Consider the following 15,469-nt stretch of genomic DNA (forward strand, 5'->3'; position numbering starts at 1 on the left):
GGAGGTCACTGCTGTGTAAGATTTTGCTCTCATTTCTCCTTGGTAGATTTTGATTATAGTTGTGTAGTAGTTTTATAGTTGTTTATTTATATCTTGCAAACACTTTAGACCTTGTAGGCTCCTAGCACAGTGTACTTTAAACATCTAAAACTCAACACACTTTCATCCAGTTACACTTCAGCACTTTATTCAATTATCAAATTAGCATTTTGCACAGCACTAGCACTTTGGTTTAATGTAAATGTAGAAATTAACTAGTTTGTTTGAGTTGATGAGTTTTACGATTTACATTATTAAAATTTAACACTGATTATTTGTGCCAGTATTGGTCCTATCACTATGAAATAACAGACCTTAAAGTGTTATCTGTCCGAATATGTGAGCTACAAGTCTCTATGTGGAGGAGTCTTAACTACAGCAAGATATGCAACTTTCTGGAGTTTGATCAAGGCAAAGCTCTTCCATGTACGAACCAAATGTAAAGACAGAGGAAAAATCTCACAAGATTATTCTGGCCATGTGTGCACAATCTTGTGGTGTACACACTTTTGTAGCAAAAAAAAAAAAAGTAACCTTCTTTTGACTGGTTTTGCCCATGCATGTTTTTATTGTTTAAAAATGGCTTCAAAACATTTTAAAGCCACATATATATGGACAAAGTTTGAATATGTTTAATAATCTCAAGTACAGCATTCTTAAGTAAGTATAGGGCAGTGATAGGATGTTCACACTCACGCCTCAAATGTGGGAAAATACAGGATGAGTCATGTATGAATCAAAATACAACAGTCAGCTCATGATGAGGTCTGACATGGTTGATTTTCTACAAACTGTCCTTTAAAGAACAAATATTATGCATTAAATGTACTGTTATTGACCTTTAAACATGGTGTGGAATGTCTTTGCTTTTGCTGGAATTGGCTGGTTTAAATTTAAAATAATGCCAAATTAAAAATAAGACATCATTTCACAGCCTCAGTGCTCAATATTCTCTGATCTGGTGCAGCTTGCCATCTACTGGCAGCAGAGGGAATTACAACAGTGAACACAAACTATGGAGTGAGCACTATATGGAGGCAGAAATGAATCTGGTGATGGTTTATTGACTTAAACTGTGCAGGGCGTCAATCTATGACATCACAGTCTCAGGAAATTTGAAACTCAATGTTTGGTGAAGCTCTGAGACAAATGACTTTGTACAGAGGATTACTGAACCATGTGAAGTACAGCTCCATGTATGGTTTTTTTTGTTTTTTTGTACAAATTTGCATAGTAAAATTTTATATTCCAAACATAAGTAAAACCATATTTCACACTTAAATGCCATTTGCTGTTCACGACATCTCTTCAATGAAGTCGTCTCCAAAATCCACCATGTGTTTTAAAGCAGTGAGGATGAGCGTGTCCATGTCGGGACTATTCTTCATTTCTGCCCCACTGTAGTTCTTCAGAGCCATGATGCAGTTCAGAGGGATCCCCACTTCACCACTGAACATCTCCATCTGCTCAAAAAATGGACAGAACAATGTTTATACTAAAAAAAGTAAACTCTTGTAAACATGTCTAGTCCAAATATGTCCAAATATGTAATCAATTGACATTTCTATTAGTGCTCTTCAACATGGGATTGAACTAAGCTGCATGGTGCCTGAGTGACTTTTACTCTCCCCTCACAGCTAGAATGTTCTGGGTTGAACCCTGCTCTTTCAGGATTACCCTCCAGGCACACCCAAGACATGCACCAATGTAAAATCCTCCAGGTAAGGCCTATCTGCACAGAGATAACATGGCTGTAAAAACATGGCACTAGTTCTGGAAATGTGTGTGTCCACATGAAGCACTTAGAACACCTGAAACCCCTTGAATACACATAACAGGCCTGAGTGTGGGGCAGAAACAGAAGAGATGACATGGGACATGCTCAGAAAATGTGTACTATATGAAGAAAAACTTAATGGAGATTCTGAATACACAGCATGGATTTAACATCTACAGAAGACACAAGGAGATTCTGAATGTCCAGCATGAATCTAACAACAACAACAACAACAACAAAATGAATTTATAAAGTGCTTTTTATACATAAAATGTAACACAAAGTGCTTTACAGTGCATTAAAAACAGTCCCACCCACCAAACCACCCCACAGCCCAACAACCCAACCCCAACACATCAATAAACATGACCAGACAACCCCCCACCCCAACGCACATTCCCACCCACCACCCCAACACATGTTAAAATACCTTTGGTTTCATTAAAATATGTTAAAGTGCAATAGGCTGGATAAAGATGAACCAGATAAGAGAGTGTCACCAGAGGAACCATCTGCACCAGGAGCAGGGTCACCCACAGCCACAGGACACCAGCCCAGGGCCCAGAGAAGAGATGAGGTCAAGACCAAACCTCCAGGGCCCACGAGCCAGGGCCAACCACAGCTCCCGGTGCAGAGGGCTCCTCAGAGGAAACACTGGCAAATCTAGAATTATTAAAAGTAATAAAATAAGTCAAAACTAAACAAGAAAATAAAACATAAACACACTAGCCAGCCTAAATAAGCCTAAATAAATAAAGAAGTAAACTAAAGTGATAAATACTAATCAAAAGCTATGCTAAAAAGATGGGTCTTGAGCCTGCTTTTAAAAACCTGAATGTTCTCTGCGGCCCTGAGGTCCTCCGGCAGGCTGTTCCATAGACGAGGGCCATAAAACTGGAAAGAGGCCTCTCCGTGAGTGTGTGTCCTGACTTTGGGGATGACTAGGAGCCTGCTGCTGGAGGAACACAGGGGCTGCGAGGGTTCATAGGATAAAAGCAGTTCTGTAAGATAAGAAGGCCCAAGACCATTAAGACATTTAAAAACCAGTAAAAGAACTTTAAAATTGATCCTGAAACACACAGGGAGCCAATGCAGGGATTCTAAAACCGGTGTAATGTGGTCCTGCCCCCTGGTCTTAGTCAGGACACGTGCTGCTGAATTTTGTAATAATTGTAGACCTGAAATCGCCTTTTTGGGAAGACCAGAGAGCAGGGCATTACAGTAATCTATACGACTGGTGATAAAAGCATGCATCAGCGTCTCTGTGTTGGCCCGAGAGAGAATGGGACGGACTCTGGCTATGTTTTTCAAATGGTAAAAAACAATTTTTGTGATGTTTTTAATGTGTGGACTAAAAGTCAGCCCATCCATCCATCCATTTTCTTCCGCTTATCCGGGGCCGGGTCGCGGGGGCAGCAGTCTAAGCAGGGACTCCCAGACTTCCCTCACCCCGGACACGTCCTCCAGCTCCTCCGGTGGGACCCTAAGGCGTTCCCAGGCCAGCCGAGAGACATAGTCCCTCCAGCGTGTCCTGGGTCTTCCCCGGGGCCTCCTCCCGGTGGGACATGCCCAGAACACCTCCCTAGGGAGGCGTCCAGGAGGCATCCTGAGCAGATGCCCGAGCCACCTCAGCTGGTTCCTCTCAACGTGTAGGAGCAGTGGCTCTACTCCGAGCTCCTCCCGTGTGACCGAGCTCCTCACCCTATCCCTAAGGGTGCGCCCGGCCACTCTGCGGAGGAAGCCCATTTCAGCCGCTTGTATCCGCGATCTTGTCCTTTCGGTCATTACCCAGAGCTCATGACCATAGGTGAGGGTAGGAACGTAGATTGACCGGTAAATCGAACCTTCTTTACCACAACGGACCGATACAGCGACCGCATCACTGCAGACGCTGCACCGATCCGCCTGTCAATCTCCCGCTCCATCCTTCCCTCACTCGTGAACAAGACCCCGAGATACTTGAACTCCTCCACTTGGGGCAAAGACTCACCACCCACCCGGAGAGAGCAAACCACCTTTTTCCGGTCGAGAACCATGGCCTCGGATTTGGAGGAGCTGATTCTCATCCCAGCCGCTTCACACTCGGCTGCAAACCGCCCCAGTGCCTGCTGCAGGTCCTGGCTCGAAGAAGCCATCAGGACAACATCATCCGCAAACAGCAGAGATGAAATCCTGTGGTTCCCAAACCAGGCCCCCTCCGGCCCCTGGCTGCGCCTAGAAATTCTGTCCATAAATATAATGAACAGAACCGGTGACAAAGGGCAGCCCTGGCGGAGTCCAACATGCACCGGGAACAGGTCTGACTTACTGCCGGCAATGCGAACACAGCTCCTGCTCTGGTCATACAGGGACCGGACAGCCCTTAGCAAAGAGCCCCGGACCCCATACTCCCAGAGCACCCCCCAAAGGACACCACGAGGGACACGGTCGAATGCCTTCTCCAGATCCACAAAACACATGTGGACTGGTTGGGCATACTCCCATGAGCCCTCGAGGACCCGATGAAGAGTATAGAGCTGGTCCAGTGTTCCACGACCAGGACGAAAACCACACTGCTCCTCCTGAATCCGAGGTTCGACTATCGGTCGGATTCTCCTCTCCAGCACCCTGGAATAGACCTTACCGGGAAGGCTGAGGAGTGTGATTCCCCTGTAATTGGAACACACCCTCCGGTCCCCCTTCTTATACAGAGGGACCACCACCCCGGTCTGCCATTCCACAGGTACTGTCCCCGACCGCCACGCGATGTTGCAGAGACGTGTCAGCCAAGACAGCCCCACAACATCCAGAGACTTGAGGTACTCAGGACGGATCTTGTCCACCCCCGGAGCCTTGCCACCGAGGAGCTTGCCAACCACCTCAGTGACTTCAGCCAGGGTGATGGACGAGTCCGCCTCTGGGTCCCCAGTTTCTGCTTCCTCCTCGGAAGACGTGACAGTGGGATTGAGGAGATCCTCAAAGTATTCCTTCCACCGCCCGACAACATCCCCAGTCGAGGTCAGCAGCTCTCCACCCGCACTGTAAACAGTGTTGGTGAAGCACTGCTTCCCCCTCCTGAGGCGTCGGACGGTTTGCCAGAATCTCTTTGAGGCCGTCCGATAGTCCTTCTCCATGGCCTCCCCGAACTCCTCCCAACCCCGAGTTTTTGCCTCTGTGACTGCCCGAGCCGCGGCACGCTTGGCCCGCCGGTACTCATCAGCTGCTTCAGGAGTCCCACGAGCCAACAAGGCTCGATAGGACTCCTTCTTCAGCTTGACGGCATCCCTTACTTCCGGTGTCCACCACCGGGTTTGGGGATTGCCGCCGCGACAAGCACCACAGACCTTACGACCACAGCTACGAGCAGCCGCATCGACAATAGAGGTGGAGAACATGGCCCACTCGGAGTCCATGTCTCCAACCTCCCCCGGGATCAGGGAGAAGCTCTCCCGGAGGTGGGAGTTGAAGACCCCCCTGACAGAAGGCTCTGCCAGGCATTCCCAACAGACCCTCACTATGCGCTTGGGCCTGCCAGGTCTGTCCGGCTTCCTCCTCCGCCAGCGGATCCAACTCACCACCAGGTGGTGATCAGTTGACAGCTCAGCCCCTCTCTTCACCCGAGTGTCCAAGACACGCGGTCGGAGGTCAGATGACACGACAACAAAGTCGATCATCGACCTCCGACCTAGAGTGTCCTGGTGCCACGTGCACCGATGGACACCCTTGTGCTCGAACATGGTGTTTGTTATGGACAAGCTGTGACTAGCACAGAAGTCCAATAACAAAACACCGCTCGGGTTCAGATCGGGGAGGCCGTTCCTCCCAATCACGCCCCTCCAGGTGTCACTGTCGTTACCCACATGGGCGTTGAAGTCCCCCAGGAGAACAACGGAGTCCCCGGTTGGTGCACTGTCTAGTACACCTCCCAGGGACTCCAAGAAGGCCGGGTACTCTGCACTGCTGTTTGGCCCGTAGGCCGACACAACAGTGAGAGACCTGTCCCCGACCCGAAGGCGCAGGGACGCGACCCTCTCGTTCACCGGAGTGAACCCCAACACGCAGCGGCTGAGCTGTGGGGCAATGAGCAAGCCCACACCAGCTCGCCGCCGCTCCCCGCGGGCAACGCCGGAGAAATGGAGAGTCCAACCCCTCTCAAGAAGTTGGGTTCCAGAGCCCGAGCTGTGCGTGGAGGTGAGGCCGACTATATCTAGCCGGTAACGCTCAATCTCCCGCACAAGCTCAGGCTCCTTCCCCCCCAGCGAGGTGACGTTCCACGTCCCCAGAGCTAGTCTCCATGTCCGGAGATCCGGTCGTCGAGGTCCCCGCCTTCGACTGCCGCCCGGATCTCTTTGCACCCGCCCCGCATGGCTCCTCCCGCAGGTGGTGGGTCCACGGGAGGACGGCCCCACGTCGTTCCTTCGGGCTGGGCCCGACCGGGCCCCGTGGGGAAAGGCCCGGCCACCAGGCGCTCGCTGCCGAGCACCCACCCCAGGCTTGGCTCCAGGGTGGGGCCCCGGTAACGCCAGTCCGGGCGACGTAACTGGCCTTGATCTTTTCCTTTTCATGGGAGCTTCTGAACCGCTCTTAGTCAGACCCGTCTCCCAGGACCTGTTTGCCATGGGTGACCCTACCAGGGGCATGAAGCCCCCGACAACATAGCTCCCAGGATCATTCGGGTGCTCAAACCCCTCCACCACGTTAAGGTGGCGGTTCGGGGAGGGGCTAAAAGTCAGCTCAGAGTCAAAAATAACGCCAAGGTTTCTTACTTGTAATGATGGATTAAAAGACTGTGACTGTAGTTTGGGTAAAAGTTTCTCTCTCTGTGCCTCAGGACCGATGATTAAAACCTCAATTTTGTCCTGGTTAAGCTGGAGGAAGTTTTCTGCCATCCAGGATGTGATGTCTAAAATACAGTTAAAAAGAGCATCCATTGGGCTGGTGTCATCAGGAGACATGGAGATGTAAAGCTGTGTATCATCTGCATAGCTGTGGAAGCTGATTCCATGTCTCCTGATGACATCACCAAGAGGGAGCATGTACAGGTTAAAAAGTATAGGACCTAAAATGGAACCCTGGGGCACACCACATGTGATTTTATGAACCTGAGAGGAGTAGGTGTCTAAACTTATGGACAATGTTTTTGAAATCAAGGTGGTTTGTGTTGTGAAGCTAGACTGTACACTACCATAAAGTCTGCACTTGTTTACTTGCTAGTTTCGGGTCATTCACATCAGACTGACAATGGATTCTGGACGGCAGTCAAAAAGTGTTCCCACACTGATATACTGTACCTTATCTTTTGGTAATCCATGAAGCGTCTCCTACAGTCTACAGGCAATATGGGCCCTATATGACATTTAAAAACTTGAATATACTGATGTTTAACCCACCTTAGTCTTTAGAGACTTGCTCTTGTAGACATTCTTGACATCCTTTTCAATTTCATCACAGATCTCATCAATGTGTGTCCCAATAGCAATCTGGGGAATCCCTGTAGGTGATCCACATAGAACACAGTAGTTAGTCTTACACTGCGGAAACTGAGAAATCTGCATAAATTATCATTCCAAGTCAGAACATGTAGATTTTTGTTGTATTTTAGAACTTGACTTGTTATTTCTGAATGGTTTCAATATTCCTATTTTTTATTTGCAGAGACTCAGTGGCTCAGTGGTCGACTGCTCAGAAACTTGAAGGTTGGCAAATTTGATCCCAGCTCCAACTATTGCAGGTTGTCGTTGTACCCTTAGGCAAGACACTTCACCTCTAACTATGACTGTGATGTGTGTGTTATTGGTGGTGGTCAGAGGAGCTGAAAGATTTGTATTAATACTTACAGGTGGGCTCCATAGACTATATATGTAGATGGACATAGCTAACATTTTAACCTGCTCTAGATATTCCTCGTGTTTTTAATGAGCTATTGTGTCTGTAAATGAGGATATGAACATTAATAGCAGACCAATCAGGTGCCTTCTTTCTGTCTTTCTACCATGAGCAACAGGTCTTATTGACTGTCGTGGCTATTGTGCCGTATTTCTAAGCCTCCATACCTAAATCTCTCGCTGTCTGTCGGACCTCCTTCATTTTCTGAATCACGGAGGAGTCGGTCTCTGGACAGTTGGCCGAGAGCAGGAGGACCAGGACATGAACCTTATCATCAGGTTTGGGGTGGGGGTTGTAGTAAGGATCACTTGGAGAGATTGAAGTCATGGAGTTGAACTATAAAATGAGAAAAAATGAAAAATAAAGCAAATTAAATAAATGTAAATGAAACACCAATTAAGTCCTATTAACACATTATTTAGGCTACATGCTTCAATTACATCATAGGTTATGCATATGATGGAAAATGTTTTGTGTAATTACAGATAAACTATGAGCACATTTATTACATAGAATCATTGGAATCATACTAGGGCTGTACATTTTAATATATCTTCATCAAGATAGAGATTTGTAATTGTCAACGATATATTTGCATTATAAGTTAAAAGTCTGTAGTGGTTATGGCCAAGAAATAGATATTGAAAGTCATTTGCAATGTTGTTTTATTAAGATAATTAATAATACAATTTTATTGAAACTGAAGGGGGAAAAAAAATCAAATTAGTTTTCGTCATATTGACCAATGTTAGTTCATACACAGTTGAACTAATTACCTTGAATAAGCTGTTTGTGAGCCCATGAGTTTGTGAAATATTTTGTTATGGGTCCCCCGCTGTTAGCCAAGAAGCTAGTGCTAACATAGCAGTAGCATGTCATTTTAAATGTTTATTTTTATATCAGCAACAAAACTGAAAAACACAGGAGTCAACTGGATGTTACCTTGTAGCCCTCCTTCACATGTCCCATCATAGCTAGTTTGATGTCCTCAGCTCGGACCCCCACGTTTTGGTCACTCTCCAACCCCATGATGTCATTGAAGACAACCGGGTAGTGAGTCCTCGAATCCCGGAGTCTCCTCTTCCTTTTTCTGATCCGGTGAGTTTGGTACTGAAAGAAGACATATTATGATATATGTGTGTGTGTGTGTGTGTGTTTGTGTAAAGTAGGTTGATCTGTGTCAATGTATGTGCAGCAACAAGTCAACACTGCACCGATTCTCTGGAAAGCTTTAAAACGGCTTTGTAGTCAACATAGAACCAGATAGAATTTGCTGCCAAGATCAGCAGCCTCAAGGAAAAATAATACAACCTGAAACCAGAAGTCTGATATTTTTTTAAATAATTGTGAACATAGTACTCTAAATCCATCTGATCATGGTGAAAATCTTGAGTCTTTAGTCTTAGGTCACACAGTGAGTCAGGCACAAAGGTCAAACTTTGAACTGTCATGTGATCATAGACTGTGACTGATGTCTGTCTAATGGTGCGTTTACACAAACTGCAGGGCGGGTTAGCGTCATGTACTTACAGTAGGTTACTTGCAGATAGACTGTTAAACCAACTGCAACAACTGTGATCCGTATTTGACCAAAGCAACACGGTTTCATGTGGCTTCATGTGATAACACACGTCTAATGGCCTGAAAACTACATCAGACCTCTGTCGTGTCCAAGAAAAATAGACTTCTTGTGGATTTTTTTCCACAGACTCACGCCTCATCCAGACCCACACTCACACTCTGCTGAGGTCAGTGGGGCAGGGTGCATTGATTTTCTAGCTCTTTTGAGTCCCGAACCGCACCACACTCGCTGTCAGTATAAATCCAGAGTGAGCCCTCCTCTCTTTGTCTGCAACAGTCTTTGTTAAACATGTGGCCAACAGTAAACACAAGGACGCTCTGTCAGTGTAACAGCAGAAGAGCTCTGCCATAAATGATCACCTCTCCCCTTTTCTCTAACTTTTACAAACTCGAAAACATCACTGCCATGTAGCACAGCCTTAGCTCATCAGTACAGTTATAGAGACGTTACAATTCAAAATGTATCCATTCAAAACATGTCAAACCTGCATGGATCAATCAAAATTCAACATAGAGTGAATGTACATTAGGAAAAAGCCTTATAAGATTGTCTGAAGCTTAAATGTGGATTTTGTATGAAATGTGTCCTCAAGTAAAGTACCTGCACAGTGAAGCTGCCCTCATCTGACTGTGCGTTGTTGACAGCTGCAGGGATGGCCATCCTGCCCAGGAGAGCAGTGGTAATGGAGTTGATGAAGCTGGACTTTCCCGCTCCGACCGGGCCGTACACCAGGACTCGAATGTGTCGCACGTCCTCATTCTGGGGCTTATACTCCCACAACTCCTTCAGAAGCTTGGCATTGTTTCTGCCCAGGACAACCAAGAAATAATGGGATTTATTTTTTTAATGTTTAAAAAAAACCCAACGTTTTCTTAGCTTATCTTGATGTAAAAGGCCCTGTACCCCATCTGTATTTGACATCTAATGTCGCACAAGGCTGTTAGTGCAGATTATGCACTATCAGGACAGTCAGCATCATATTTGTTCTATCAAACTGTTTTTATATGGCCTTTCATTGACAGAAGAGAGAGTTATTAATCTAACACCAGAAAGCTCAAAATTTTCTAAAAAACAGATTTAATACTGATGTTTGGCTAATTCCACTAAAACGTAGTTAACATAATTATATTCAAGATTTTACAAAAGATCTCATATATTTGTAGTTTTAATTTATTTCTTTATTTTTTATAATTTTACTTCATTGTTAGACATGGGCACATATGACATATGTAGAAGTAATTCTGTAAACAAAACTTAATTTAAGAAGTTAATTAAAAAAGTTAGCTTAATAAAAATAGATGACAGCTTTTTATGGTGTTTAAAATGTCTTTCTTCCTTTCCTCTGAATCGTCACTACCTAAACCCCAGCACCTGCAGCTAATCATTAATATACAGAGAATGAGAAACACGTGTCTGTGTCGTCTACATGCAGGTTTAGGCACTGGCAACACAGGTTCATTTGTGATTGTAATAGTTTTAAATTAGAACTTTCTGTGTTGTAGGTAAAGGTATTCTGTTGTTTTGTAGTTTTCTTTTCAATAACAAACTGCCACTTATCTGATGTAAAACTATGATAAATATTTACTGCAGGTACTATCCCACCAAAACAAGTCATAATTGGAAAACCATGAAAACTTGTTCTGTATTTTAAACAAAGAATTGAAACAGTTTGTTTGCTGTGATGGCACGCTTACCCCCAGTCGATCTCTCTCCAAGGTTTATCAAACACTGAAGAAGAAAACAAAAAAAACAAACATAATTATACTCATCACCAGTGATGTTCTGTGGAAGGATAGTTCTCAAATTAATACAATATAAGAATGTACTTACCAGTACTTGGAGATGGAGGTGCTTTAAAAACAAACAAAACACACACATGCGCACACGCACGCACGCACGCACACACATACACGCACACGCACGCACACACACACATATGCAATCATTAACATGATTTAGAAAAGATAAGATATATCCTTTATTCATTATTGTGAACTTACGGAGTAGTGCAGGAAACTCTACTGTGGAAATGAAAACAGATTTTAAAAATATATTATGATTATGTTTAATAATAATTATATAAGTAGAATACATGCTGTTGATACTTTGCAGTAACATCACGCTGGGGGGTTCTTCAAAAGTCAATCAGACTCATCACCAGTGATAGTTCTATGGAAGTATAGTTCTCAAATAATATACTATAAGATTGTACTTACTTGGAGTTGGAGGTGCTTTAAAAACAAACAAAACACACACACACACACACACACACACACACACACACGCATATATAATATTTCATTAATATTATACAGAAAACATAAGATATAACCTAATCATTATTCATTATTGTGAACTTACGGAGAGGTGCAGGAGCCTCCACCTTCACTGTGGAAATGAAAACAGATTAAAAAAAATATTATGGTTATGTTTATTTTTAAGTAGAATACATGCTGTTGATACTTTGCAGTAACATCACGCTGGGGGGTTCTTCATAAGTTTCAAAAGTCAATCAGACTCATCACCAGTGATAGTTCTATGGAAGTATAGTTCTCAAATAATATACTATAAGAATGTACTTACTTGGAGATGGAGGTGCTTTAAAAACAAACAAAACACACACACACACACACACACACGCATATATAATATTTCATTAATATTATACAGAAAACATAAGATATAACCTAATCATTATTCATTATTGTGAACTTACGGAGAGGTGCAGGAGCCTCCACCTTCACTGTGGAAATGAAAACAGATTAATATATATATATATATATATATATATATATATATATATATATATATATATATATATATATATATATATATATATATATATATATATATATACTGTGGAAATGAAAACAGATTAAAAAAATATTATGGTTATGTTTATTTTTAAGTAGAATACATGCTGTTGATACTTTGCAGTAACATCACGCTGGGGGGTTCTTCATGAGTTTCAAAAGTCAATCAGACTCGTCACCAGTGATAGTTCTATGGAAGTATAGTTCTCATATAATATACTATAAGATTGTACTTACTTGGAGTTGGAGGTGCTTTAAAAACAAACAAAACACACACACACATATATAATATTTCATTAATATTATACAGAAAACATAAGATATAACCTAATCATTATTCATTATTGTGAACTTACGGAGAGGTGCAGGAGCCTCCACCTTCACTGTGGAAATGAAAACAGATTAAAAAAAAAAAATAAAAATATATATATATATATATATATATATATATATATATATATATATATATATATATATATACACACTGTGGAAATGAAAACATATTAAAAAAATATTATGGTTATGTTTATTTTTAAGTAGAATACATGCTCTTGATACTTTGCAGTAATATCACGCTGGGGGGTTCTTCATGAGTTTCAATGGTCGATTTTTTTTGCAATTACCATGGTAACGCGATACACACATTAGTAAATGCTGCCAGGTTTTAGATGATCTGAAAACTAAAGAAAAATACAAAAGCGATTTAAACAACAGATTTTCAGGTGTATGTGTTTCATTTAAGCATTCATGGTCCAAGAGGGATTAACTGAACAATGGTTGGCTAATGCTAGCTAGCTTGTGACTGTAATTTTATGTGAGAGACTTTAACAGCACAAACCTGCTCACCTGTTGTAGTTCACACTAAATCTGCTCTTTCTGGTCAAATTGTGTTAAAACAAAGCTCAGATTAAAGTCTAACCTGAGTAACAGAACTTCAGACAGAGCAGTGCCTACAGTTAGACACCCCCAGGGAATGTTGATGACATTAGCTGCAAAATATCAGTATATTAAATGTTATATATGATAAAGACTTACCAAAGTTTATTACGACTGGGATAAAACAAAAACAAAAAAAAAACAGTATTAGTCTAACATGTTTAAAAATATATTAACCACTATTTAGCCTATACACCATAAACCAGTTTATCTGATATAATCCTGTGTGGCTTTTTATAAATCCAATCAAGTCCTATAAATAAATCCTTATAATGAGTTTGACTGTAAACAGTTACACACATTTACATTATTGTTTATTACTGTGCATGTGTGTTACAGGGTTTTGAATAATACTTTAAAGAATGTTTGAGCACATACAACTTTTACTGATAAGAATTGTAACACTGATTTATTCTTAATTACAAAAACATTGGACATGACACCTGTCCATATACTGACAAAACCTGTATGTGTCCTCTGTCTGCAGGTTAAGGCACATTTGTCATATTTGCACTTAATATTTTCTGCTTACAGTCAACTAGTTTGATTTACATCTTTAAATAACCAATCCAGAATTATACAACAGTTTCAGTCAAATACAATGCAACACAAATCTATGTTTTAGCAAATATGCATATACTACACTGTAAAAGCATGTTAACATTCAGCTTTAAATAAATTACAATTCAGAATCTCTCACCTTTTTTCTCAACCACTTTGGTATGTGTTGATCCCATGATTTCCTTGGAGGTACTGTCTCAACCTACAAACAGTAAAATGACATCAATAACATCACACCCGACAAAAGTAAAAAGGACAAATATGTTGAAGCTACCTGGTGCCTTCTGAGTCTTATATGAGTGAAGTCTAAAGTCTCAGACCCTTTATACCCTACAAGACGGGAAAAGGAAAGCAGAAGTGACAGTGGTTACCTTCTTGTAAGTCACGTGTTTATGTGAACAGGGCAAACGATGGTCTTATCTAATCTTTTGGATAGTAATTATGGTACTGAAAGTTCCTGCTAGAGCCCAAGACCTTAGTGTGTGTGTGTGTGTGTGTGTATGGGGGGGGGGAACTCATTTAATTGTCAGGGAAAGAGACAGAGTAACTGAGGAACTTAGATCTAATAGAAAGTTGGTGTAAAAAATGTGCTTTTCTTAGAGAACTTTGATACTTTGAACCATTTTAGTGTCAAATACATACTGGGTTAATATTTTTGTTTTTTTTTAGCGTTGCCATGCACAATAAGTTAATCCTCCATCTAGACAGTACTAACAAAGCCTACGCTGGATACGCTAATTTATCCACGGGCTAAATAAAGTTTACCTTAAAGAGGCTGTACTGGATTTTTACAATCTTAAAAATGAGAAAAACAGAACTAGGTTGTTTTAAAAGGTTTGCAAAAGGTTTGTGGTCCAAAATATTCATCTCTTACTTTATGCATTCTGATCATTCTAATTATTTACCCCGATGAATTTATAAGCACATTTCACAAAGTTAACAGTAACTAGCATGCTAACAGTCAGAGCTGTTTATACAATATATTTGCACTTGGGTAAGGAAACATTGCTCAAATAATTGATAAAGAAATGGTACATAAATAAATGGGGATGTATTGACACAACAGTCCAGGAAACAATACTGCATCACCACATTTAGTATCATTATATTTGCATATTTTTGCACACCCCTAATTGGAGTTAATATGATCTACATTAAACTTCTGAATAAATGTTTCATTTTGAGGAGTATCCAGTTAAGCCACAAAAACCACTAACCAGCACAGTACAAAAATAAAGCCCAGCCGTCTCACTCCTCCTCTTGTCAGAGGTGGGGCTTAAGCCTGAGTCAAAAGTCCAAGAGCAGCACCACAGTTGTTAATTTCTCTTTCAGTTACTCTGCCTTCACTTCTCACTGAGGACTGAACTGCTGCTGTTGAAGATGTTTTCATGTAAGCTTACTAATGATACACTGAATGTTAATTTTAGGGGGTGGATTTTTGTGCAAGGTAAAAATTTCTAGTTGTCTAGTAAGGTCATACAGTATGTATCATTACCTTGAGGGAAGTAGTAACAAACATGCTAATTTTAAAAGTATTTTTAGACATTACAATATTTTAACTGTTTCTAGTTTTTGTGATGAGTGTTCTTAATGTCTTTATCATTTGAATTATTCACATGGGGTTTTTTTTGGCAAACGTTCCAGAGAAAAGTCATCAGATCTCAATGTAAGGCTGATCTCATTTAAACACTCCTGTGTTTACTTAACTAAAATACTTTTTCTGTGATCAACTTTTCAGACAGATCCAGTGCCTAAACTTCTGAAAGAAAAGAGTGAAGACCCAGTCTATCAAGGTATGTTTGAAATGGCCTGATTGACATTACCTCTTGTACTTAAGTACATAAGTAATACCTTCACAATAAAATTACTGGCCAAACCAAACCATAGAGCCAATCA

General features: G+C 41.9%; 2 protein-coding genes across 7 annotated transcripts in view; one reads left to right on the forward strand and one right to left on the reverse strand.

The window, feature by feature from the left end:
• The window catches only part of LOC117381165 (uncharacterized), a 63,109-nt gene that overhangs the window by 30,315 nt on the left and 17,325 nt on the right, over window positions 1-15,469 (forward strand). The window contains exon 6 of one of the 5 annotated variants that reach the window (XM_055226544.1): window positions 15,312-15,366. The exons of the other annotated variants lie outside the window; for them this stretch is intronic. Coding sequence (XP_055082519.1) covers window positions 15,312-15,366 — 55 coding nt within the window. The remainder of the gene's footprint in view (window positions 1-15,311; window positions 15,367-15,469) is intronic. 5 annotated transcript variants of the gene reach the window in all.
• Window positions 954-13,764, reverse strand: LOC117381167 (interferon-induced protein 44-like). 2 transcript variants are annotated; one of them, XM_055226548.1, is made up of 15 exons: window positions 13,713-13,764; window positions 13,112-13,126; window positions 12,433-12,459; window positions 12,314-12,328; window positions 11,980-12,006; window positions 11,625-11,651; window positions 11,480-11,494; window positions 11,264-11,284; window positions 11,094-11,114; window positions 10,958-10,991; window positions 9,864-10,068; window positions 8,624-8,791; window positions 7,849-8,017; window positions 7,186-7,286; window positions 954-1,502 (listed from the first exon to the last, which is right to left on the reverse strand). In XM_055226548.1, the coding sequence occupies exons 1-15, from the start codon at window positions 13,747-13,749 to the stop codon at window positions 1,335-1,337; spliced, it is 1,050 nt and encodes a 349-aa protein (XP_055082523.1). In that variant the 5' UTR covers window positions 13,750-13,764; the 3' UTR covers window positions 954-1,334. The 2 variants fall into 2 exon arrangements, with proteins under 2 accessions (XP_055082523.1, XP_055082524.1); XM_055226549.1 differs by lacking the exons at window positions 12,314-12,328; window positions 12,433-12,459; window positions 13,112-13,126; window positions 13,713-13,764 and adding an exon at window positions 12,194-12,209.

The sequence above is a fragment of the Periophthalmus magnuspinnatus genome, chromosome 14, assembly GCF_009829125.3.
Source record: "Periophthalmus magnuspinnatus isolate fPerMag1 chromosome 14, fPerMag1.2.pri, whole genome shotgun sequence".
Lineage (NCBI taxonomy): Eukaryota > Metazoa > Chordata > Actinopteri > Gobiiformes > Gobiidae > Periophthalmus > Periophthalmus magnuspinnatus.

Bases quoted from the DNA above. Each gene is read 5' to 3' on its own strand.
- LOC117381167 (XM_055226548.1), bottom strand. From the start codon at position 13,749: ATGGGATCAACACATACCAAAGTGGTTGAGAAAAAAG. The intron at 10,992-11,093 runs GTAAGTACATTC...TTTCTTCTTCAG, and splicing joins ACCTCCATCTCCAAGTACTG to TGTTTGATAAACCTTGGAGA. The intron at 1,503-7,185 runs GTGGGTTAAACA...TTTTTTGAGCAG, and splicing joins GCAAGTCTCTAAAGACTAAG to ATGGAGATGTTCAGTGGTGA.